The sequence below is a fragment of the Colossoma macropomum genome, unplaced genomic scaffold (assembly GCF_904425465.1).
Source record: "Colossoma macropomum unplaced genomic scaffold, Colossoma_macropomum, whole genome shotgun sequence".
Taxonomy (NCBI): domain Eukaryota; kingdom Metazoa; phylum Chordata; class Actinopteri; order Characiformes; family Serrasalmidae; genus Colossoma; species Colossoma macropomum.
Genome location: NW_023494789.1, coordinates 27429593 through 27456384, shown reverse-complemented (window position 1 = coordinate 27456384; position 26792 = coordinate 27429593). Strand labels below are relative to the sequence as shown.

Sequence of the window (26792 nt, the reverse complement as noted above, 5' to 3'; positions counted from 1 at the left end):
GAACCAGGAGCAGCAGCTGCACTGAAAGCTGTTGAATAGCAGCAACCGTGAAGAAGCATTACAAGCCCTGAGGCCCACTGTCTCTTTACAACCTCCCTGTACAAACACATCACAGGGCCTGGCACCTTTCAGATAGCATGAATGGAAAGTCTGTCAGGTACTAGGCTGAAGAAAATATATATATAAAAATACTTTCCTGTCTTGGTAAAACAAAATAAAACGAACATGAACTCAAGAAGGCCACACAGGAGTCTGAGGGAAAAATGCAGAATTTCTCAGATTAATGGCAGTAAGATTGTAAAATGAAGATGCTGATGTGCATTTGCATGTATGAGTGACAGCTTTGAGGTTTAACAGTTACCACAAGTCAGGAAGGAGAAAAAGGTCAAAGAAAACATTTCTTGACAGCAATTGTAGTGTTTGTAAGTCCAAACAGGAATCTACTGCCACGGTAATAATGTGCAGGGGCACTAATTCACATTTACAGAGCTTTTTGGTGACTGTGTTAGGCATTGCAAAATGAAGCCACATAAACCATTTTCATTTACATCTATCTTTAAGTCTAATTTGCAAGATGCTCGTTTTCTTCCAGAGCTCCTTATCTCAGAGCAGATACACGGTGAACTCACTGCCTGTAACGCCAGCAGCCACAGACGTGTTAAAATATTCCGGAAATACACAGAAAGGTGTGAGATCATATAAACCAGATCCTTTACAGTATTCCTACTCTCACCGTCCTGGCATAAGAAAATTAATATCTGTGCAAAAGCAGTACGTTACACATTGATTGTCCAGTGGAGGAAGATCTGCACCAATAATGAGTACCAGTGAAAAACAAATACAAATATTTATCATTCCAATAAGTATCTGATTTTATTTGCACAAGTCTTACAAAGATAATTAATGCAGTGGCAAACCACAGATTTTCTTAAAGGAGATATTGGAGAAATTTGAACAAGACTACATCATTTCAAACGATGGATATATTTTGAAGCATTGACTTTTCTTTGGTTGGCAAAGCAAGACTCCAGCCATTTCTTCTTAACAAGAAGCGCCTTAGGATATTGCTTCATCAAGTCCTGTAATTCCTGTAAGGAGAGCAAACAAATGGATCAGCACAGTAAAACAGCCGTTTAACACATACTTAAAGTTACACTATATAAATTTTGGGGATTTCTCTGATGGAAATGTGAAATTGCATGCAACAGATCATTTTGTAATGTCGGTTGTGCTTCGGACCCCTCCCCCAAGCAGATGAATCTGATGATTGAGGATATGAGTGAATTTTCAACTTTTTCTATTATCTTCTAATCTTCATCAGTATAATGCTGATTTTGTATCTGAGACCAAAACATTCAACCGGACCTCCTTTTTGAGCCTGTTTGTGTGACGTGATATGTAAGCATGTATGACGTGGTCCGAAAAACTCCCTAGCCCAGTGAAACCCTAGCCGACACCTTTGACTTTTAAAATGTCCATTTCAGGCTTTACAGGATGACTTGAAGAAGATCATGGAGACCATATTTAACCACGTTTTCTTCACTGATCAGTACTCTTGTTTGCATGGCTTTATATGACGTACCTGTATATGAACTGGACTGTCCACTTCTGCTACAACGTGAGTAACCTGTGAGTTCATAATGTCCTCTTCATCACCATCATACGTACATCATACGTTAAGGAAAACATCTGAAATGAGAAGCTGGTTTTGTTGTCTAAATGACATGCGCTAGACCAGCTGTCTAAATTTTACCCACAATGAGTAAACCAGTGGTGTTTGTTTGGCAGGAACAAAGCCTGAAAAAAATTTTGTAATATTTTTGTGCACCACTAGAGTCTCATGACTAAATACTTGTATAGCTGCCTGGATAAAAATAGCAAAGTAATAAAAATAAATGACATCATATTTTTGAGCGTAGCATACTGACTGCAAGGTGCAAGTGTATTCATGTTTATTACAGCGGCTGCATCAAACAGTCACAACATAATGCCAAATAATGGCCAATGAGAATACAATCGTAATAATCATAAAATAGTAATGATAGCCATTAATGTCCACTTGCTGAAAATTGGTCAGTAATTAGGCTAGCACTGGCATTAACTTTGTTTAAGTAGTACTTAAGGGGTATCTAAATCTACAACAGCAGCCTCATAAAACACAAGTTAAAAGATTTAATGGCAAGTTAAGGATTTCCAAAACTTGGAAATGCAGTAAACCATTCCTGATAAAAAAAAGCTGTCATAACTTACATCTGAAGAAAGTCTGAAGAAAACCTTTTATCTCCAAAATGGTAACTTTACAGTAGACAAAGGAACTTTGAATTAAAAGTTAATTTAACAACTTTTTTTTTTAAGTAATGTTGGACCATTTCTTTTAGATCATTCATCATGGCAGTTTAACACAATGAAAGATACAAGGTTTTTGCATGACAACATGGCTAATCAGTACTTCATTAAGTTAAATCAGGTGGGCTGGTGATGGACTTCGTTGGGGGGCACCAAGATATTAAGTAAGAAATTAACTACTTTTTAAAAACAAGAAATTCTAGTTACATTTTACTGCATTTATGTCTATTTTCATTTATTACTAATTATATATGGCATATTTACAAGCACACTTATAATCAAGATAAATTGTTTTAAATAATGTGCATAAGCACCTAAGATGTTTGCACAGTATTGTGCATATAGTATATGTATAAATTAAGCTTAGGAGTTATTATTATTATTATTATATATTCACCAATCACTATGAAACATATTTGTAGGTTATATAGTTATGAGAGTGAAGAACTGAAGCGGTGGCTGACATACAGGCCCTTCAGGTTTAAGGGGTTAAATTAAGAGCTGCCTTTCTGCCTCAGGAGCTGTGTGAAGTGACAAATTTGATAGACCAGGAAATGTGTGTTCCATGACAGGAGAACTGTTAATTACCTGTTCTAGTGCATTACGCAAAGACAGAACAGACTGGTCTCATGCCATAGCTTAGCTATAGTCTTTGAAATAAAGAGAAAGTAACTGGTAAATATGTTCTTACTAAATAAGGGCGTATCACAACGCCTTTACCGGCACATGCCTATGGCGTGCTTCAGAATGATTTCTCAATAAAAAATAAACACAGGGACAAAGACAATAGAAAAACAAAGAAACAAAAGGCTGATCTATTGAGTCAGCATAGCGGAGAGCAGAGATCAAAGGATATGTGACGAGGTAGCGCGTGAGTTTCTTTTTTTCTGTGGCACCCATATTGTAAAAGAAAATATGGACACCTCTCATGAAATCAGCCAGGCCAAAAGCTTCTTCACCCTGGGCTGAAGTACTAGGGCCCTCTCGGCACTCATCTCCAGAACCAGTAGGACTTAGGGAGCAGGAGGAACGTGGAGAAGTTGATGCTGGACGGGCTGATGCCGAGCATGAAGTAGATGAACCTGCAGTGCTTGTGGAAGAGGCCTTTATGGTAGAATGTGAGGTTGTTCGCTTGTAGTAGTATCTAACAGTCATGTTAAGGATGTTCACATACGGTTTCATTTCATCTCAGAGAAATAGTGGGGTTATGATTATCACCACTTAAAGGAAACTGTGAGCAACTATTAACCAATCAGAGTCCCACTTCACTTCATGCCTGAGCTACAGCTTGAAATATTTGTCTGAACCCAAAAGGACCCAACTATTCATGTCAAGTTTGGACATAATTTCTCAAACATTTGTTGAGCTGGGGTCAGGTTCAAATTTGACATTTGGGTATCTCAAAGCCTGACCACCACCTTTAACTGATTTTGGTCTGTTTACCCCTCTTTATTTTTTTTGCCTACTTTATTCTTCCACTCTATTTTTATCAGTTCAAACAATTTAATCTGACATGCTAGAGTCACTCATATTTTGGCAGGGAGATCTACCGAGGCCAGCATGAAAACAACATACAAGCATATGTAAGTTGTTTTTTTGAAAAAACTGATTGATGACGGATACAATTTCTGTTAATGTGGAAATTAACCTTAATTTTGTATAGAGGATAAACAGGATTTTTTTCTTTACAACTTGCTGATGATATAATGACAGTTTTCACTCTTGCTAGGCCATTTGTGTTTGGTCTCCGATTGGATGTCGGGTCTCACACGAGTTAAGAATTACAATTTTTGGGTTCAGATCCAAAACATGATACAGTGGACTGAGTCAAACTGGACTCATGCATAATGCTCTAAAGCTAAATTTGGGTTTGGACCAAGATTTCAGCCTCTATTAAAGCTCTCACCTGTGAAATGGTTTTGTGTACCCATGATGCAAATTTACACCAGTAAATATTCCTCCTGTAGATTTTCTTCATTTGTGTGACCTACAGACCTCTACCAGGATACATGAAGGTGGGAACGCCTCGGGAGGCCAGGTGTTTGCGGATCAATCTCTCAGTTCCATACCAGTTAAAGCCTTTGGTGGAGTGGCCAATTCGCGGAAGATGGACACTAGCTGGTGGTACAGAATAACAAATATTAAAAAAAGGTTTAATATTAATTGGCTTTTCTTTCAAGGAAAGGTAACAATAGAAAAGAACATTTAGAAAATCTAGATTAAGAAGTGTAAGGAGAAACAATCTACAAAACATAACATGAAAACAAACAATTATAACTGTGAAGTAGGGAATGAACTGTTTGTGAATTATTACAATATTTGACAGAAGGATACAACATATAAATGAACAATAAAAGTAAATAACTTTGTAAAAATCAGATCACTCTTTCACCATAACACATGAAGTATTTAAAATGTTAGGCATCTGTTAGCAACACGATATAAATATGATATTTTGTGCATTCCTCTTCAACACAGGCTTGAGGCAAGGACGCATGATAGAGCAAGACTACACAATCACAAGGAATTTGGTTATTTGATTTCCCTGATAGAGGTTTATGGTTTTAACCACCCCTCACATTAGTAAGAAGGGGAGAGTCAACTCTTATTAATAATAGCAAGGAGGCATATTCGGGTTTATTACATATTACAGGTTTGTTTATACAGGTCTGACTATGAACACAGTTCCAAAAAGACCACCATATGCTACTGTGTGTTCAAGCTTTGCTTTTGGGATGTCAGCACTGGAATTACATCACAAAGAGAAAGACATGCCAAAAAATCCTTCGACAAGATGCCCTGTACACATTTTTCCTCATAAAACATTTTATTCATGTTACTTCACCTTGCTGAGACACTTCAGAAAAGCTTTAAACAGTTCAAATATTATTTAAAAACTTTTTAAAACTTGTTATAGGCCAGCTAAAATAAATAGTCTTTAATTTCATGGCTGTGACTTTCCACATACATTATCTTTTCTTACCTACTTATCTTGCTAGTCTCAGTTAAATTTTTTTTTTAACATTAAAACTGTCCATTTTACTTCACCAAGTAAATTTACTGCTTAGGGTATTACTGTACCAATACTAACTAGCTAATGATTCATGCATTAGTGATCAGAATAGTGCATGACGCAACATGAAAACCCACAAATTGCAGGATGATTACAATTTGTGTTCACAGGAAATTCCCTGAAAGAACTACACCTTTTTCTCCCTCCCAAATCTTCATCATCATTGTCATCAGCAGCATTCATATCCTCACTCTTGCTTCTAGCTCTGGCATATGTCGAATACCCTCAGATTAAATGCAACCAAAGCGAGTGATGTTTACCTTTCTTTTGCTTGGCAGCCCTGTATATCTTCTTAAGGCCCTCCTCTAAGGCAGTGAGGCGGATGCCTGACGGGTTGTTGGCTTTATCTCTCTGCTGGGCAACGATGAGTGCCAGCTGCAGCAAGAGAAAGCAACAGTGAGTGACTGACAATCTTCTAGTATTGCGTTGATGACACTGTGATTTATGGACATTCAAGCAGCCTAGAACAAACTCATGCAAAGAGAGAGAGAGAGAGAGAAAAGAGGGACAGACAACTTGAATCAAAAACATAGGAGACAGAAAAGAGAATGTGAGAGAGAGTGTGAGTGATATCAGGCTGACTTACATGGTCACGTCCACTCAGTCTTGACTGCTTGTCATCAATGGGAAATAGCAGCACATTCCCAAGATCCAAGTCTAAAATAGAGCTAAAGCTCCATCAATCATGAAAACAGCTATTAAAACACTTGCTACAATGGTGAATGAGCTGGGTTGGCTGATGTATCTGGACAGTTTCCCACCTTCCATGTCCCCTGCCAATTCATATTGTTTCTTCGCCTCATCTGATCGGACCTCCAAAGCTGTAAAAAGCCCACCTCGGCCCCACCGTCCAGCGTCATCTACAAAGAAATTTATAAGTTTACATTACCGCATAAATTTGTTATTATAATTTTTAGGATATACCAAATTTTAAAAAAAATGTACTAACTAATGCCTTTACCTTGTTCAATTTCCGCTGGATCATCATGCATGTGAAGAGGCTGTCATTACTAATCTGTTTAAATGTCATGTATCAGATGAATGCATACATACCAACACAATGAACAATAATGGCATCTTCCCGGTCAGCCTGAGGATGGGTAACATCGCCCAGTATGTATCGAATGGCTGTGTGCTCTGAGTCTGTAGAGTTCACACTGCTGTCATCACCTTCGTCTTCATCCACATCCTCACCCTCGCTATCAGCAGAGGGCAAGCACAAGGATTTATACCCGCATGAGGCCCACCATGCCGTCCTGTCACAGATACAGACCCTTTTAAAGTTTAAAATATAAAAATATCTTGAACCATTTCCCTTTCCCTCTGATGTAACTCAATGAGCTATTCCTTGGCCGTGGCAAATAAGTGACAAAGAATTTGTATTAGTGGTTAGATAGCAAAAGCATAAGGACTTCAAGGAATAAAGGAATACTTCACCCAATCCACAAAGGACATTAAATAGAGCTATGAAATGACTAAAGCTTGGAAGAAAGACCATAACTGAAATTCCTCTCTCCTATTTAACTTATTATATATTTCCATCTTGCCCTATTTTTCACTGTGATGAAGTTTTCACACTCCACCACCTTTCCATCACCTGCTTATTCCTTGACCTCTACACCATCTCTCAGTCCTTTATGGGGAATCTGGTCTTCTAGCATAAAGCAGAAGCCACACAGAATTTCAGTCCTACATTCGAAATATCACTGGTTATACTACAACCATAGATTGACGCTACGGCCCAATTTTGAAAATGTAAAACTAAAGGTAACCTGTTATCATATTCTTATATGCATAAAGCTAAAAACATAAGGATAATTGAGGGAAATACTTCTTCGACCAGGGCTACCAGTTTCTTACTTCTTCTTGTATTTTTGTTCTTCCCGTTGCCTCCTCTTCTCTTCCTGTAGCTTGGCTCTCTTAGCAGCAGCTTCCTGTCTCTTCTGACGCCTCTGCTCCAGCTCAGACTCCGTCAGAGGCCTCTTTCTTTTTGCTGGGGTAGCCAGGGGCCCAGACAAAACAATCTACAAACCGACATAAATGTTAGATTACGTGCCACGCTGTTGTGTTCTATCTTGTTCCAATACATAATTATAAATAATGATTTTTTCAGTTCTAGAGCCTGTACATGTGTACAACTGTTACCAAAGCCTACTGCAGTCCGTTTATTAGAATGCCTTATCCACTACAATGGAGAATGTGCAGCACCTTTGTTAGTTAGTAAGATAGAATAGAAAATCATGGTCTAAATGAAAGCAAGGTTAAAGACATGGCCATTGTTCACATATTTGTGTATTAGCACAGCTGCATTATTGACAAGAGGACTACAGTTTGACTTTAAGGTAGTTTTAACTTTGCAGACACCATCATAGTGGTTGAAATTTGCATAAAACCTCTGACTTGCATATCACTTTTGGAACAAAACCTTGCATCTCCAGAAAGTTCAGGCCGCAATGATATGCATATCGATATGCATATTGTTGCTGTCTCTCCACAATAATAACTTTACAGGAGAAGGCAAAAACTTAATGCAAGTCAGTGTAAAAAGATTTTATTTAAAGTGAGTTTGGAGCATGTCTATTAGGTCTATTGAAAACAACGGAGATACATTTTTTTGGACAGTGTAATGTATCTTCTTGTTGTTCTGAGATGTTCTGAGATGGAATTCATGTTATTACTCCTCCAATTCAATGCAGAAAGTGAGTAAAGAAAGACAGAAAAGGAAAAAAGAAAAAAAACAAAGCTGTTTTGAGATAGAATTCATGTTATTACTACTCCAACTCACCTTCTCCAATATAAAACAGATATAAAACTTGCTTCACTCTATGCAGCTCAGACACTACCCAATTCACAAAAGCTTTAGTGATCACATTGTCTGAGCACATAATCTGAACGAACATGAAAGGAATATAATGAGAACAGTCAAAAAGAAACCATGGTGAGCAGATGGTGTTTCTGGATGATTTTTATCCTAATGATGAATCAAAATGTTTAAAATTAAGGTTTTTACATTTACATTCATAAGTTAATTCAAGAGTTAATGAAAGTATGGCTAGCAAGAGTATATATATATATATATATATATATATATATATATATATATATATATATATATATTGTATCTCCATTAGAGATGAAACGATATTAAAATTTCATATCACGATTATCATGACCAAAATTATCACGATTATCGGTATTATCGCAATATTGTTCAAATGTTTTGAAAAGTAAAATAAATAAAAAAATAAATACTGACACACAAACTGAAACTCGTTTCACCAAATTTTATTTTAATAAGGTCAATACATTTTTAGTATTACTTCTGTATTACTTACAATACTTGTAATACTCTGTAAACAAAAGAATAGCAAATGTATTATTATTACAGTTATTATTATTATTATTATTATTACTGTTATTATTATTATTATTATTATTATTATTAATTACAATAACTAGGGATTTCCCTGCATAGAGAATTAAATCTCGACCAACTCTGAGGTGGGTCTTAATGGAAAATTACTACTTCTAAGAAGTGTTGCACTCGGGGGATTTCTGTCCGAACTGCAACTGCAGCATTATTGTGCCATTGTGGCGCTGAACCCCTAATCAATACAGTGCACTAGGAAAAACAGCCAAAATCACAGAGGAACTGCGTGACCGCGCTGTGAGCTGCAGACAGTGTAGAACTCACACAGTGTGTCTTCACCTGTGGAGCTGCTTCTCTAAAAGCATTAAAAACTAAAACATAACTTAAAATTAACGCGCATCTGAGCTGCAGCAGAAACACTCCTGAAGTTTAATCTCTGAAACTTTTCCTAAAAGCAGCACGCAGCATTTACTCGCGCGAGGTCCCGTCTCAAAGCACACTATCTTCCCTATGTAGTGCACTTCGTGGATCATGAAATAGCAAATCCTTCACCCAAAGAGTGCAAGAAATGTTCGACTAAGTCATCTATAATCAACATTAACAATAGGTTACAAATTCCCTATTTAAAACTCAACTGCTTGTTAATGATGATCGTGTTTGTTTGAACAGTAGCGCTCTACGTAGGGGACACTGAGTGATTTGAGACGGTGTTATTCTCAGACAGTACACACTGCAAGCGAGACGAGAAAGTGGAGCTGTGCAGATTGAACCTCTGCAGCGTCCCGTTCCAGAGCTCGTGTGACTGTTAACTCAGAGCTCATTTTGGAGACTCTGCTCCACAGAAATGTGTTAAAAGCTTTAGTTTCGATTCACAGTTGATTCACCGCTTGTTTTTTTGTTTGTTTTTCTTTTTTTTGACGCTAAAAGCTTCATTTTATATGATTAACGAACCATAAGCATAGGTTAAAGCACACAAACCGTGACATTTCTTCTATTTCGAAGTCCCCACAGACTTCTACGTTAAAGTTAACCTTGCATTCTCTAAAAAGTAGCGGGTGGTGGTCGCGAAATGACTCGTAAAATTTGATGTGCTGCCCCCTTTCGCCGCTATTTTCTTTCGGCATGTTCTGCAGACAGGGTGGTCATCTTCAATTAACTTTCCTTCTGCATCCTTATAAAACCCAAAATATGACCAAACGTCAGACTTGGTCTTCTTAGAAGGCTGAAATATCTCTGAGTTTTCACACCGCGGTAATCGACCGCGGTTTTAAAGATACTTTAAAATTCAAACGGTACTACTAACCGTCATTAATTTTACCGCGGTTTACCGTGAAACCGGTAACCGTTTCATCTCTAATCTCCATTTTTGTAATTTTTCAGTTTTTTAACATAATTTGAAAATGTCTGTGGCCCCTCACATTGTGTGTAAATTTCATGATGAATGGACAATGTCTGGTTACACTGACTAGCAATAAAAGTAAAGTAAGTTTTTTCCTTCTCCTTTTTGGACATTCTGACAGCAGCTATATATATATATATATATATATATATATATATATATATATATATATATATATATATACTCTTATTATACTCTTATATATATATATATATATATATATATATATATATACTCTTGCTAGCCATACTTTCATTAACTTGCAAGTCTATATATAATAACAATAACTTACTCCGGTTTTGTGGCGCAGTGTACGGCCCTCTTTGCCGATATCCTCTAGTTGGGCTAACTGTTCCTCCAGCAGAAGCTCAAATGTTTTCTGGTCCTCTGTGCTGGGGTCTTTGGAGTAGTCCCTCCCTTCAAAGTAGTACATGTGGTCTGGGGAAGAAAAAAAATGGTATGTCAATCTTTTTGACATTGACAAAATAGCTAAACAAGAACTTAAATAAGTCAGCCATGAGTCATGGTGTCCTACGCTGTCCCTCATCTTCATCCTCATCTTCATCTTCCTTATTTGGCCTCACAAGTTCTTCATCCATCAACCAGTGCCCTTTCCGAGACGGGCCCAGAATCAGTTTAAGGTCCACATCCTGAATTGAACTCTCCTCTGTCGACAGTAGATTATCCACTCCAAACTTTAGAATCTCGCTCAGCTGCAGGCATGGGAACATACACTGAGTTACAGTTTATTAAGTACACCTACCATGTACCTACAACCATTTTGTAGGCTTAAAATGACTGACTGTAGCCCATTAGTTACTGCACAATCTGTCAGGACCCCTCTACCCTGTACAACAAAGGAAAAAGACCACCATAAGACCACTGCTGAACAGATATTATTTGGGTGGTTGACCATTATAGCAGTGATACGCATTAGTGGGTGTTGCAATAGTAATAATTTATATTTAGCAGTGGTCATGCGGTCAGAAAATGACCACTGGCTATAAGGTGACTGACATAGAGAATGACTACAGTCTCAACCTTTGCACATATAAGGTGTCCCAACAAAGGCAGCATGGCTTTACACTGCACACAAAATGCTTGCACTTGCTTTCTTTTTTTACAAAGACTTTGTGTTAATTAAATAAAAAAATACAGGAACACAAATGAAAAGAAAGAAACTACAAGAAACATACCTACATTTTGAATGACTGAAAACGTTCAGATAATCCATAATGGCTTGGGCGATGTAGGAAAAATCTAACTGCTAACATTAAACATCTCTGGCTGATGGGACAAATAAAGTAAAAAGAGTTAAAAGTTCATATTAAGTTCACTGTTTTTTTCGTGTGCTTCTATTTATTTCAAATCAGAAGCAACAGTGCTCCTTGGCAAAAAGCTTACCGCAGAACTCTGGGTAGGTGTGTCTAACAAAAGGAGATGTGGAGAGGAGGGAAGAAAAAAAAATGGGATGTTCACATGGAGAAGAGGCCAAGAAAGTGACCCAAACCTAGAAAAGCAAAAGTGCAGGGAGAAGAAATGGTGAAAGAGAGAGAAGTGAAATAGAAAGCTGGTAGAGAGGCACCTGCAGGGCAGAAGCAGCGGCCTGAGGCTGCTCCAGCAGAGAGAAGCGGCCCTCTTCGATCACTGCGCTGGTGAGACGCAGTTTCGATACGGCGCGTGAGTAAATGATCTCCTCCACCGTGTCCCTACCCAGGAGCCGGATCACTTTCACAGCCCTAGAGATTTCATCAGGTAAATGAATGTTAATGTGTGACCAAAAGAAAACAGGGAATAAAATGCTTTCTTTGTAACAAAGCTCTTCATATTTTCGGTATCTGAATCACGTTCAGGTTGTCGTTGTCATTATTTTAGATTAGATACTGTTCATGCTGACGTTCTTTCTGCATTAAGTATGCAGAAATGTTACACAGACATCTCTGAGCAAGGCCTTTAACCCCTTAAACTTATGGCTTATTATGCAATTTTTAGTCTTAAGTTGCAGGTTATGAAGTAATGAAATTGAATGGAACTGAATTGTAGGCCCACATAATAGGGTGTAAGGAGTTAATAAACAGAAACAGCAATAATAAACAAATGTTTTTTGGAGTTTGAAAAGTTTTTGGATGCTGTTAAATATAGCAAACCTGGTAAAAATGGTTCGTATTAGATTTGGCAATATTCGAAAAGACAGAATATCTGGTGCATTGACTTGAGAATAGTAACATAAGAAAACTTTAATACGTAAAGCATACACCTGGCCTCACATTAAAACTACAAACCAACTGGTATAATAATGCTGTTTCATAATATTTTACCCCTGCAATACCTTGTCTGTCCAATCCTGTGTGCTCGAGCTGCTGCTTGCAAGTCATTTTGAGGATTGAAATCACTGTCCACAAAGATTACAGTATCGGCTGCTGTCAGGTTCATACCAACGCCACCTAAACAACACAGACACTGGACTCATAAATCAGGGGGGATTTAAATGTGGAACTCAGAATGGTTTTGCGGTGGCACAGATGCTACTGCAACAACACAAACACGTTAGCACATGTTAACAAACCTCAAGTTAAGTCAACTGATACTAAGTCTATTTCAGGTGAAGACTGAGATATCTAAGAGTGCATTTTCAAGTCATGAAAAAAAATGATTCCCCTAATTTAGTCGACCCACGCTCAACTATCATGTATCGTTTAAGAAGTCACGTCAGCAGTGGCAGCATTAATCCCTGCAGACAAAATGACCTCTCAACCACTGATGTTTTGAGAAATGCAAAACAGACTTTTGGGATTACTGTACAGAATCAGATCAATTCTGAGTAAAATTCTGGGAGTTCCCATTTGTCTCCATTGATGAAAGGACTAGCATTTTCCCCTTGGCATTTAGTTTGCGCACCACCATCCAAGTCAGATATGAGGGCAATAAACCCTTCATCTGTCTGAGTCATAAGTCCCTGTTCCAAGGAATGATTAGAAGCATGTGGGTAAGTTTGCAAAGATTTTAGATGTGATAAGAAAGGAGACATTTCAGTGATGAGAATCTGTACCACACTCTATAGTGAAATTTTCACAGAAATCATAAAACTGAAATGTCAGCGTATTTTGAAAGATGTTATGTCATCTAAGACTTGCTACAACAGGCTGGCAGATCCAGCAACTGCTTTGTTACTATTAAGCTTGGGTCGATATGTCTAATCTAATTCAGTATTGTATTGCTTACATAACTGTGATATTTAAACACGGGGATAAGTGTGCTGTAAAAATTAACGATCAAAACACCATTTATTTATCCATCCCTTTCTGCAATGGATTTACCAAAGATGATGGGAGTCAGATGTGCTGTGACGTTACGTCCAATATGGAGACAGATGAGTATGACTGGATTTCCGTTTAGCCAAATAGCAGCGATGATACAGCAATAAATTCAAAACATAAATCTTTTTAAATCTTTGCAATGTGTTTTACGCAGTCAGCTGGTTTAGTAGGTTTCCTGAATGGATCATCATGATACATGATGTGTCACATTTTTTTTTCTGATATTTAAAATGTTTTTTTTTCTGATGTCTAAAAAGTAACAAGTAGCTTAAGTACTGCAGTAACTGCAGAGCCAAAAACGTTTTAATATGTGCTTTTAATAACTGTTTGGAAAAGAAAACTGTCATTCAAATCATTCTTTAGGCAAAACTCACTCTTTTACGCTGTTTTAAAATCTATATTAGTCTTACTTTTGACCATGTTAGTCCCAAAGATAAAAGTTTTTTTTAGGCATTAAATAACTTGCAGTCTTTACTATAGGTCTACTATGAGCCTTGGTAAATGGGAGTACATACATACATCATCTAAACCGCTTAACCTTCTGGGTCGCGGTGGGGTGCTGGAGCCCATCCCAGCTGCCACTGGGCAGAAGGCAGGATACACCCCGGACAGGTCGCCAGTCCATCGCAGGGCAGACAGACAGACAGACATACACAGTCACACACACACTCACACCTAGGGGCAATTCAGCATGTCCAATTGGCCTGACTGCATGTTTTTGGACTGTGGGAGGAAACCGGAGTACCCGGAGGAAACCCACGCAGACACAGGGAGAACAGGCAAATTCCACACAGAAAGGACCCTGGTCACCCGGCCGGGAATCGAACCCAGGCCATTCTTGCTGTGAGGCGACAGCGCTACCCACTGCGCCACCGTGCCACCATGGGAGTACATGCTTCATATAATAATCTCCTTCCAATATTTGCACTTAGAGAAGGAAATTCCTTTAAATATATATGTAACGAGGCAAAAGTGTAAAACCGCCCCTTTGGTCTTATTATGAGGGCTAACAGGCTGTTGTGGTTATTTAGGAAATCGTTTGTCAGGTGTCAAGGAATCCTTTTTGGAAGCAACTGTTTTAATGTACTGGCCTCTGAAACTAGAACCCACCAGCTCGGGTGCTGAGGAGGAAGATGAAAACGTCTTTGGTGCTGAAGTTCTTAATGGCCAGATTGCGTTCCTCTCCTCGCACTGAACCGTCCAGACGCTCATAGCTGTAACCTACAAGAGTAGGAGGCCAAAGTCAGCTCATGTTTAAAGAGCAAGCAGCACACTCATGCGCACACAGGCGCTAACACAGGATGTGATACTCAAACCACAGCTATTTCTCTAGATCACAGAACAAGATAAGGCTAGAAACATACGTGGTATAACTGCAAAACGTGCAGTTTTATGTCACAAAAAAATGCTCCAACTTCATTTTGATAATATAAATAAATGCAAAACACTTTCAAAACAATTTCAAAGGAAAATAAACATACTTCGTGTGTTCATGTATGTCTTAAAATGGATGTGCAAATGCAATAATAGTAGTTTTGAGATGAAATACAGGTCAAACAATCCCTGGAATGTTATGTGGAAAGCAAACAACTGTGACAATTGTGAAAAAAGACACTTTCACAAAACCCTGAAAGTGTTATCTAGACTTATTTTCCCACATAACAGTTTAGGCAGAACAAAGCCTTAGGCATTTTGTTATTTAACTAGATCATGGATTATTTACACTTACAAAAGCATGCTGTCAAAGCCAGTGGCATACATTTTAAAAAAAATATACACGTGTCTGTGTCACCTCTATACTCCAGGTAGTCTTGAAGAATATCCAACATTCTGGTCATTTGAGAGAACAGCAGAACACGGTGACCCCTGAGAATCAAACAAACATATATACATAAACATGCTTCATACGTATGCTACTATTTCTCTCTGCCTTTGCTCATCGATTGAACATGATTTTCCCCTATGTTTAGAAAGAAAATACTAGATATATATTTGGGCTGAGACCACTTATTTGTTCATCAGTAACAACTGAGAACAGACATGAAAATAACATGAAATTTTACACACGCAGCAGTGAGTTGTCCTATGATTTGTGGTGTGCTGCTATATAAGTAGAGACTTACAACTGAAGCTCAACAAAGCAAGTGCTGTGTGAAGCTCTGCTTCAGCTTGGCGCACTGACCATTAAGAGGAGCAATTAAACCCTGAGCAATCATGAGTTCTGATGAGAAAGACAGTATTTTGTTTGGAGATGCTGTTTTGTTTTTTTGCCTGTCTGTACGACTCAATATGAAAAGACCTTGGGTTTTGTTTCTTAAGCCCTATTTGAGCAGGATTGGTTTTACCTGGGTAGGTGCAGTAATTTGACTGATTACAAACGAGATCCATGATTTTAGTGCAGTACGAATCTGCAATGTCCGTTGTTTTTACAAGTCTGCTGAGTAATAATTCTGGAGTGAATTACTTTCCACAATTCACTGAACTCTAAGCTCCCTAAGTAATAGTAGTCCTGTTTGAATCAACGTCACAGTAATGTACTAACAAAACAGAGTGACAGAAATTGCCCCCTCCATTTTTCTTATTTTTGGGACCTGAAGACAAGGCTGAAAGCTAAAATGGAGCTTGATTTAACTGAACTTGTTAATCCTCAAGTTCATGACAAGACTATGAAATGCAAAACATTTGATGTAAAGTCTCCTCCCTCATCCACTGTCAAATTTTGAGAGGCATTTGGCACCATAAATGCCATTTAGCCGTACAACAAGTTGTTAGTTGTTACTGATCGGAAGCGTGGCAACTGTCGCATAATGCTAACATAAACATCTGTGCAATGATGCACAAACTGCATTACTGGACCTCCTCTTTCAGCTCAAACATGGAGTTATATTTATAGAACATATACACTTGTCAACATGCAACATAGATATATTTTTAAATGATGACTTTTAAATTAAACAGATTAGTACTACTGGACGTCTTCTCCTCACTGTATCTCATCAACATTTGTTGCAACTGCAATTCTGTTGTCCTCTGCTGAAACCGTGAAACCACTTCCACACTGCTGAGATTTTCACTCTGCAACATCAGAGCACGACTCTCAGTGAATCCACAAACAAAAATGGGGCACTGTAATTAGTGGTTAACACGAGACCTACAATAATGAATTAATTTATCTGTGAATAATGTATTGGATGTAAAGATATTATACATTACCTGATAGCTGTTACAATGCTTAATCTGTTATTAATGTACTTGTTTATTGGCTTTGATACAAGAAGTGACTCAAGATATTAAAAGAGTCAGGCGTACCCCTCTAGCAGATATGCAAGCATGGTGTCCAGCAGAGAAAGCTTTCCACTGGCCTCCACCAAGTGTTCCCCCATCTCAAACGGTTCTGGCTCCACACCTTACAGAGTGAGAGTATGAGAGAGCATGAGAGAGAGAAAGGGGGGGAAGGGAGAGGGAGAGTGGGGAAGGGACAGAGAGAGAAGGAAAGAGAGAGATAGAGAGAAAGAGAGAAGGAGAGAGAAAGAGAGAGAGGGAGGGAGAAACAGTGCTTAAATTGAAAGGTGCTGAGGTACAGCAGTTACAGCTGGCCCAAGGCACCTCATTAGTTGGAGACTAGCCTTGATCTCCACACTGTTCTGCCCTCAATGTGACCAGGACCTTTTCTGTGACACTGAAACCAATGGGACCACTGACAACTATTTGTGGAAGGGTCTTATTTGACCGATGGCAGAGCTGTTCACATCGTCCAGTCAGGGTTGTGCCGGGCGCCGCTGAAGTTTTTTGATCAATTAGTAATGTGTTCATTTTTTGTGTGGTGACATTGCAGTTATGGAAATAGACATGGATGTTTTTGAACTTGAAAGAAAGTTTAAAAAATGAGAGAATAAAAAGTAAAAAGCACAACAAGGAGGCAATGGACACACTTGTCCTTTATTACCATCAAACAGGTATGGGTGGTTCACACACTTCCTCAGCTGCACCAGAATATTCAGAAGCCTGGTCTTACTGCCCTGATCACTCCCAAAAGCATCTGAAATGACAGAGACATTTAAAAGCATGTATGTAATATAAACGTGCATACGGTACATAATCACTGTCCTACAAAAACATTGCACTTTTAAAATGGGAAATTTACAGGAGAGGGAAAAACATCCTTAACTTTAATGTATGTTAATGTAATGAAATTTTGGACTATTTTTAACATGTTTTGAAATGCAACTTTTGAATATTTTCATTTTCTGATACTCTATGAAATGTTATCTTGTATATTTCAATAATCTGTAATAAGAAAAGCTCAAGACACTAACAATAATGAATCATTATTTTCACAAATATCATAACTTTATCTTCCTCTTCATCTTATTATTATATTTAGTTATTATTTCTTTAGATTAATAAGATTTTGGGATGTATTTACAAAAACTGTTTTGGTGACTATTTACTTCCACTGTTTGTGAGCACCGTTAGCCCAGAAGCTCAATCACTAAACTAAAGAGGCAAAATCTCTTGGCTCATTGACTGCATTTGTACTAAGTGAAAAAGCAGGTAAATATGATATTCTTTGCTGAACTATTCCATTGTGGCACTCCAAATTGCTTTATGTCGGAGCATGTGCTAAACTTAGCCATGCTGTCTTTAACACCTGGCGCAGGCTGAATAATTTTTTTACAGCTCTTGACAGACGGCTAATATGCACGCTCCTGTTTATTCTCGGAAATAAATGCAACTGTGGACCTGCTACCTAGCTGGCAATCTACAGAAGGACTCAGACTGCACTTGGAGTTAAAACCTATACTGTCGGCCTGAAATGCGAGAGCCTCACAAGCTGTGCCAAATCAAAATCTCTACAGAAACTGGTGTGCTGTGTGTTACTGCTTACATGTTAACATTTATCCTGATAAACAAACATCTGTTCCTCCACTGAAGTGTGCGGGTTCATGAATGTACTAAACATGTCAGCTATTTGAACAGCTTTTCCGTTTTCATTAATTAAACCGTTTTAATTAAGTAAACATTACCACATATTTGTTTCAGCTCCAAAATGTTCACACAATGTTAAGTGCAGTTAACGATTCAAACCGTGTTCTGACATCAACAATATTCACTCTCTTTTTTTGGTAATGAGTCTTACCCAGGTCTTTCATCAGAATAGCTTTGTAGTACTTCTTCTGCAGGGTGGACATTCCATGATAAACCACCAGTTCTGTCTTCTTGGGCAGCTCTGCCGCCACCTCAGACTTGACCCTGCGCAGCAGGAAGGGCTGCAGCACCTGGTGGAGCTCTTCAGCTGCAAATACACACACACGCAAACACAAAGTTGATAAACATGCCTATCAGATCAACAGGGAGCTCATACAGGGAAACATTCATGTTAAACTGCCATTTCTAAACCATATCGTTTCACTTGCTCAGCTTATGCTGTGGCAAACTAGAGGGCAAGGCTGGGCTGGATGCCACATTTACAGGCGCTGAAGCAAAACAAATACACCCCGCTTCATTGCTCCTTCTTTTGTCTGTACACGGTACAGACAAAAGCAACATCCTCATCCCTTTTCACGCTTTTCACCTCTTGAAGCAGAATTCAGCTTCTTTTTGCCAGCTTATTGTTAGAATTTTCCCATTCCACCTTAAATGGTGCAGCAATAACCACTGAAATAACTGGAGCCTACGCAACCAAGTCAGTTAACAGGACACAACAGTCCTCCTGCTTCACTGCTGGGTTTTAAATGTCCTCAAAAGGCTAAAAGGGCTGACATACAATTGTTTTTGTAGTTCTGCATCTTATTGTATTTTTAGCCACTGCCAAAGCCATAGGTCATGAAGCTAGTGCAGCGTAAGCTAAGCTATCTAAAGTAGAAAGATTAGTAATGGTTAGATGCACCATAAAGCAACTTGTCACTTGCCAATCTTATTGATTCATTGGTCTTGCCCATCTTATTGATTTACGGCTAAATGCTTCGGATACTCAATCATTAGCTACTGCGTACCCTATTTAACCAATGATTCAATTTGAAGTCAACATATATGTGGTTAAACGTTTAGCAATTTTAAACAATTAGCTTTTGAAGCATGCTGTCATACCTAGAGTGTGCTCAGTCTGCACATCTGAATAAGCACTAACAAATTCTTCTGTAGCATCACATGGGAACAGGCTGGGCTGAATGAAGCTGAGAAGGGAGTAGACTTCCTGCAGATTGTTTTGGATTGGAGTTCCTGTTAACAAAACTCTGAAGCCCACAGAGAACTGAGAGGGAGTGGAAGAGAAAGAGAAAGAGAAAGAATCTATTAGTATAGCTATCACAGCAAGGAGCCTTAGAATAGTACTTTTCTAACATAACAACGAACTTCTGAAAGGGTTTGATGGAGCAGTGATTTCTGGTTCTTCAGCCTGTGAGCCTCATCCACAACCAAAATATTCCCATTTCCACCTGAAGGGGGAGTGAAGGGGCAAGGTTACTGTATAACTTTGCAACATAACTATGTTTTATTCACTTCCACAAACAGATAATCACCTTCTTAAGTCGCTTGCATCTTTTAGGCACATCTATGGGGAAAAAAAAAACTTGTGAAACGCCAAAAAACGTAATAAAGATGACAACTGCTTTCAGCAATCCCTGTGTCTATACCTCATAAGTAGTTAGCAAGACATGGAAATCTTTGTCCCCCATCATTTCTCTCTGTAGCTCCGCCCTCCTTTCTTTATCTCCAGTGTAACAGACCACAGACAGACTGGGGCAGATGCTGAAGTAGAGCAGGCATAAGAAAGACATTCTCAAACACTACTGACATCTAGTGATGCTTCAATGCAGTACAGTTAACAGGACTGTATACTTATGATAGAGGCATTTGGAGTGTATGCACTACATTTATGCTTCACACATCTCTGCCTTGTAACACAAAACAAATCCAACAAAAAGCCAGCGGCTATGTGTCTTACCGCTCCAGCTCCTGTCTCCAGTTCTCCAGAACCGACAGAGGACAAAGCACCAGAAATGGACCCTTCATGCCAAGACAGCCTCGAGCATACACCAGCAAGGAGATGGTCTGTGGTAGAGATTCATGCAGTGTGCAACCAATACATAACTTTAGCTCAGTGTCTTTTGTTTTGACTGTGACATGCAATATATTGTCTTATATTCACAAATGTTTAACACTTATGGTGCACCAAAATGGAAATTGTGAGCCAATGCAATGCTTTTCATATACATATCTGTCAATACAGATATCCATTCACAAACATTTATAAAAACTGGGACTAGATTCACTTGGAATATCATTAGGGGGAACTGTAATATTTGTTTCTAAATATCAGAAATGCAACAGGTTAAATAAAAGCAGTAAAATGATGAACAATGTTGACATTTTAGCCCAGTAGCCCAGTGTTGCCTAAATGTCCTGCTCTTATGGAGTGCAATAAATACATCATAAAGTGGACTGAAATATTCCTCAAATATGCGTCTGATGTTGATTATTTTTTAAGCAACTACCTATCGATACTGTTATGATTCCAATATCATCATGCATTTTTATTTAAAACACTTAAAATCAATAAAAAAGTATATAAAATCTGCATCATGTAAAATGCTTACAAGAGACAAAACATTAAGGGGACCTTTCACAATATGAAAATGCAATCAAAGCTTAAAAACCTCTGTACATAAAAGAACACAGCACCAGCATACGTGCTATTTCCCACATTTTAGAGCAGTGGCGAAAACATTCAACGTATGAAATAACACATGGACATGACAAAAAAAGTGAAATCTGTCTTATAGTTTGTTTTCTCAAACTAGCACCCCTTTGCTTTAATGCAACTAAGCACAATTGGCATTCTGTCAACCAGCTTCATGTAAAGCTCTTGCACACAGTACAAAATTTTGAGGCTACTCTTAATTTATTTGACTTCCAGTCAGAATGACCATTAAGTACAAGTTAATCATTTTTCAGCATAGGGAAAAAACAACAGGATACATTTAATAAAGAAAATTACACTGAAGCCTCAGAACTTAATATAACATGAAAATTTTCAGTATTTAATGTGTCTATCTTTCACCTTTATTATAGCTTTCATTCTTTTTTAGGAGACTTTCAGTTTTTCAAAGAAAGTTCAAAGTACAGAAGTTGGTTGTATTTTCTGCTCATGATGTTGGGGTCTGGACTCTGGGGTGGCCAATCCATTATTCTGAGAACACCAGCAGTTTCTTTGCTTGAATTGCAAATTTTCTTCTTTTTTTTTGTCTATTCCATTTTGTCAGTAAGGGCTTCTAGACATCTACACATCCTTCCAGACACATACTGCTGAGCTGTCTTCTTGCAGGGGAAGGATACAAATCTCTTTAAGTACTGTTTATATGATGGTGATGGTTTTGGTGATCTATGAGGTATTGCACAGTTCTTACAAGTCCCATTTTCTCTATATTTTTTTAGAATGTTTGAACTCATGTGTTTTCACTTATTTTCCTTCGACTTACCTGTTCTGTATGCAAGTGGCTTTTCTTATATCTAATCTCTTCAGAAATATCTAACTAAAAATGAATAATTTGTACTTAATGGCTGTTTTGATTAGAAAAAATTAAACAAATGAAGGGTGCTCTCTATGTTTTCTACATTGCAGTTTGTTAAGCACTTGTGGCTGCTGAACACTGTTTTTATTTTTTTTTTGTTTTTGTAAACATTAATTTCACCATGTATTTCATCATGTTTGTCTTTCAGAAACACATTGCAAGCATAAACTTTAAGATCAAAATGTATTTCTAAAATTGAGCAGATACATACATTCTATCAGATGTGTACAAACATTTGACGGGTGCTATAGATTAGGGCTGGGCAAGTCAATGTTTAGTCTTTAATGCTGAATTGCATTAAACAGACCATAGACTTGATACCCTCTACAGCAGGGGGATCTAAGATGTACAGCAAAAATAAAACAAAAATCCTCTACCAGAGCCTTGTGATGTTTACAGGCTTTCACTAAAACTACACCACTTCTAACCTGACAGGTCTTGCCTAAGCCCATCTCATCACCGAGGATGCATCCTTCCAGATGCTTCAGGCACTCACAGAGCCATTGCACTCCATGCAGTTGGTAAGGGCGCAGATGAATTCCTGGTGAGAAACAGAACCAAAAAGAATAATAGTCACATATTGTTGATATTTTTTCCCTTTCACTTCCATCTGAAATTGCTGAAGCATAGCTACTTATAAATATAAATGACAATGACACCATTCCTGCATCCAGGTTTTTCAGCAGACAGAAGGTGAGAAAAGGTCCAGGGACAGACGGAGTCTCTTCATCCACCATAAAGCACTGCTTCAAAACATCTACCATCGTTCCAGTCTCCAAAAAAACAAACACTACTGGACTAAATGACTACAGACAAGTAGCCCAGTCCTCTGTAGTCACGTAGGTCTTTGACGTGAAGGCCTTTATAAACCCTCTGATGGATCAGTTTGCGTACGGAGCCAACAGGTCTGTTTATAACATGGCCAACTTGGCCCTGAACTTCATGCTACAGCATCTCAAAAGTACTGGAACCTATGCTAGAGTTCAGTTTGTGGATTTCAGCTCAGTTTTCAACACCACAGCGACAGAGTTGCTGCAGCTCAAACTGTCCCAGCTGTCTGTGACAGATCGCATCTGCTGGTGGAACACGGATTTCCTGCCAAACAGGAGACAACAGGTGTGGCTAGAAAAACACACATCAGACCACCGGTCCCTCAGTACTAGTGTACCACAAGGTTGTGTTCTTTCACACTTTCTTTTTAGTCTCTATAAAAATGACTGTTGCAGAATACACCACTGTGGTGAGCCTCTTACCCAGTCTGCCAACAGAAAGGAAGTCAAGCAGTTGGTCTCCGGTGCAGCAGCAATCATCTGCTATTCAAGACACAAAAGACTGTAGAGACGGTGGTGGACCTGAGGTGCAACCCCCTCTCCCTACACTCCCTCAAGAGAGCCATCAATGGCTCTGTGGTTTCCACTGTGGAGTCACTCAAGATCTTGGGCACCACCATATCCAGGGACCTGAAGTGGGAGAGGAACACACTCACCACAGCCAAAAGAGCACAGCAGAGACTGTTCTTCCAGAGACAGTGAAAGAAATTCAACCTGCCGCAGAGCCTGATGATCCACTTCTACACATTGATCATCGAGTCAATCCTCCATAACCATCAGGTTTGGTTCCTCCAACTCACAAGAACAAACTAAGGTCTAGTGCATAATCAGGACAGTGAAGAGGATCATTGGATATGCTCTGTCAACGCTTTACGACATCTACAACAGCAGGGCAACAAAGGACAGGCAAAATTATAGCTGACCTCTCTCATCTTGGACAACTCCTCTTCCAGCCTCTTCCCTCTGGTAGGAGATTCAGGGCCATCAAAACCAGCACAGCCAGACACGCTAACAGCTTTTCCCCCAGAGCTGTAGCATTCATTAACCAGTGGACAGCTCATACTTTAAACTTAAACTAAACCATTAAACCTCTGTACTGTATTACAGTAACTCCTCTGTAACATAATGCTATTTGCACAACTGTACAGATGTTACATTTCTGCAAATATTCACACCATTCTGTGATATTCTGTATATTAGTTTTAAAGTATATGTAATCAGTATATGTACAGATATTCACACTTCATTTAGCTCCACCATGGCTCTTTATTATTCATTATTCTTTATTCTGTTTATTGTATTTTTAATTTCGCCCTGGCTAAATACTTGTTAACAGTCTGTTTGCTTGTCTGGTTTGTTTAGTGTTACATGTCATACAGGTGTGCACTCACCAAGGCAAATTCCTTGTATGTGAAACGAGATAAAGTGATTGTGATTCTGAGGAAATACTGGAATGACCATTACTTAAGGGATGGTGGCTGAAAGGGGATTGATGGGCCAAGGAGATAAAGAATTTCAAGGGTCCCATGGGCCACAGGACACAGCACGCGATACAGCAAGAAACCTTATAAAGAACACAAATAACAACATACATTTATTCCTAATTCCGTCATAACGTTACCCCATAACATTTCACGCCTCAAGACTTAAAGTTTCTTCTTTAAAAACACAGAAACTCCACAGGACCACTGCTGAAGCTGGAGTTTGTTAGCTAATTAAGAATCTTAAGAGTCTTTATTTCATTGAAGTTAATTTCACTTTTACTTGAGAATGGTTTTCGGCTGTTATAGCCTCAACTGGCGCTGATCAAGAGCTAAACCGGCGCGCAAGACTTCTACTGAGGATGTTCAGGAGGTCCATAAGGCTGAAGCTGGTGTTCTATTTGCCAGCTTCTTGTTCGATTTTTTTCGTTCCACCTTAAATGGGGCAGCAGTTAACTTACACACAGGCGGCAGAATGTAGCCCCTGCATCATTTTAAGGTGGAACTGGGAAATTCGAAAAAGAAGCCGGTTAATAAGAAGCTGACTTAAAACTTCAGCTATGTAGGAAGATCAAACTTTAAGACTGGAAGACGTTTATGAAATCTACGTAACCTACTGCCCTGAGCAATGGAAGTAGTTTTGGTACTAACAGACCAGGCGAGCACAGTTAATCATGAAGTTTAGCTGTACTGTAACTGAAAGTAGCTCAGTATCAGGTATGAAACTCTGTTCATCGCTGCTGCCTCCAGACCGAACCAGCTAGCCAGGCTAACTCGCACAGCACAACACACCTTTAAGTCCCCATGTTTTCAAGTCTTTCTCTGATAATTCCGACTTGTCTTTGTCCAGAATGTTACTCTTAACCGCTCGAAGAAACCTTGACATTTTTGTTTCATAAATTGCGCCCCTCTGAATATTGTTTAGCTCTGTTATAAAAGTAACTGGCAATTCAAAGTTTAAGTTCGTCACTGCGCGTCACTTCGCGCGCTGCTTCCTGGAATGGGCGGGTACAACCTGGAACTGTCCAATCACCATCCTCCATCATCCTACTCTCTCACACTCTATGGAACCATCTCAAGACATTTCAAAATAAAAGGATGATATCATTAAATACAGAACGCACAATTTATCATAAAACTAATAGATACATGAATTTATTTATTTACATTCATTTAAAAATGACAGATACATGAAGTCATTAAGTGTAAAGGCACTTTAGATTTGTTTGGACAGGTTAAGGCATGTTTACATTTCTAAAATTCTACGTGGATCTAAATAACAAACTAGGATCTGACGGAAAATAAAACAGTAAAATAAAGTGTACTATACAGTGGGTTCATAGCCCTTTACCGATCAGCCAGACCTAAGCCTAACAGAACATCAAATTATAACAACAAAGTACCAAAACATCAGCACAATCCATTTTCTTAAAATGCTTTATAGTTTCACACTGAGTAACATGGAGCCCAGACAAAAATAAAGCTTGAGAAGAGGAACCCTGTGGACAGGCAGACTGTGATGAAGGCTGTTCACTTTCTGCCCATGGTGCACATAATTGGAAAAAAACTTCAGGACGGCATGTCTGGTCAACACAACGAAAAGAAGAATTAGAAAGTGTTGTAGGCATTTACACAGTAGAAAGAAACATGCCAATATAAATATGTACAATATTAAGCATTTTAGACAGTTTATTTTTCTTATACATTATTTTCACCCAAATCTTGTGTCCGTCTTCATTCATTAGTCAACAACGTGTGTTTTATAAGTGCTCATAATAGTAAATAAATAGCAAATAAAAATTTAAAATAATAGTCAAAATTGAACATACCTTGCACATTAAATGCGTGAGAGGCCATACCTGTAATCAAGAATAAAACTTGACTGCAAAGCAGTTCTAATGAGTGTAACAACATGCTAAATGTCAATAAGGCAAGTTCACAAAGGACTTACCCAGCAAATGCAATGCCTTGCAAAATGACAAAGAGTGTAGACAGTCCAAATGACCCCAACTGTAAAGAAGAAACAGTATAAAAAGTACAATTAAAATAGTTAAGACTGATCTTCTGGATACAAATTAAGCCATCTCTATTTCCAGACAATTTAAAGGGAAACTCCACTGATATTTCAAAAAATTCTACATAATCAAATGGTTGAGATGTAGACAGAGTCATTCGGTGTGAAACACTCCATTCTGGAGAAACTCACTAAGTCACAAATGTTCACAGTAGTGGTGATAGGAGCCAGACGTTCACCTCTAAAAGCTCCTTCACACAAAGTTGTTACATTAAATGGTATGAATACGCTGCCTGATGTCTGAGACATTGTTTTACAAAAGTTTTGCTGTAAGGATTTGGCCTAAAACACATATATTTAAAAGCTGTCCGTGGTGGAGAGGTACATGA

General features: G+C 38.5%; 1 protein-coding gene across 1 annotated transcript; it reads right to left on the bottom strand.

The window, feature by feature from the left end:
• Positions 1 to 847: 847 nt before the first annotated feature.
• Positions 848 to 25399, bottom strand: chd1l (chromodomain helicase DNA binding protein 1-like). Its single transcript, XM_036570693.1, is given in 26 exon segments — positions 848 to 1088; positions 1583 to 1664; positions 3203 to 3490; positions 4356 to 4464; positions 5680 to 5794; positions 6006 to 6076; positions 6181 to 6279; positions 6473 to 6675; positions 7280 to 7443; positions 10481 to 10626; positions 10724 to 10901; positions 11774 to 11927; positions 12518 to 12632; positions 14616 to 14726; positions 15298 to 15371; positions 16815 to 16911; positions 17452 to 17544; positions 18646 to 18801; positions 19596 to 19758; positions 19860 to 19928; positions 19930 to 19942; positions 20027 to 20058; positions 20141 to 20255; positions 20452 to 20558; positions 22507 to 22619; positions 25182 to 25399. Coding segments are annotated over 26 exon segments (3084 nt in total). The 5' UTR covers positions 25276 to 25399; the 3' UTR covers positions 848 to 965.
• Positions 25400 to 26792: the final 1393 nt, after the last annotated feature.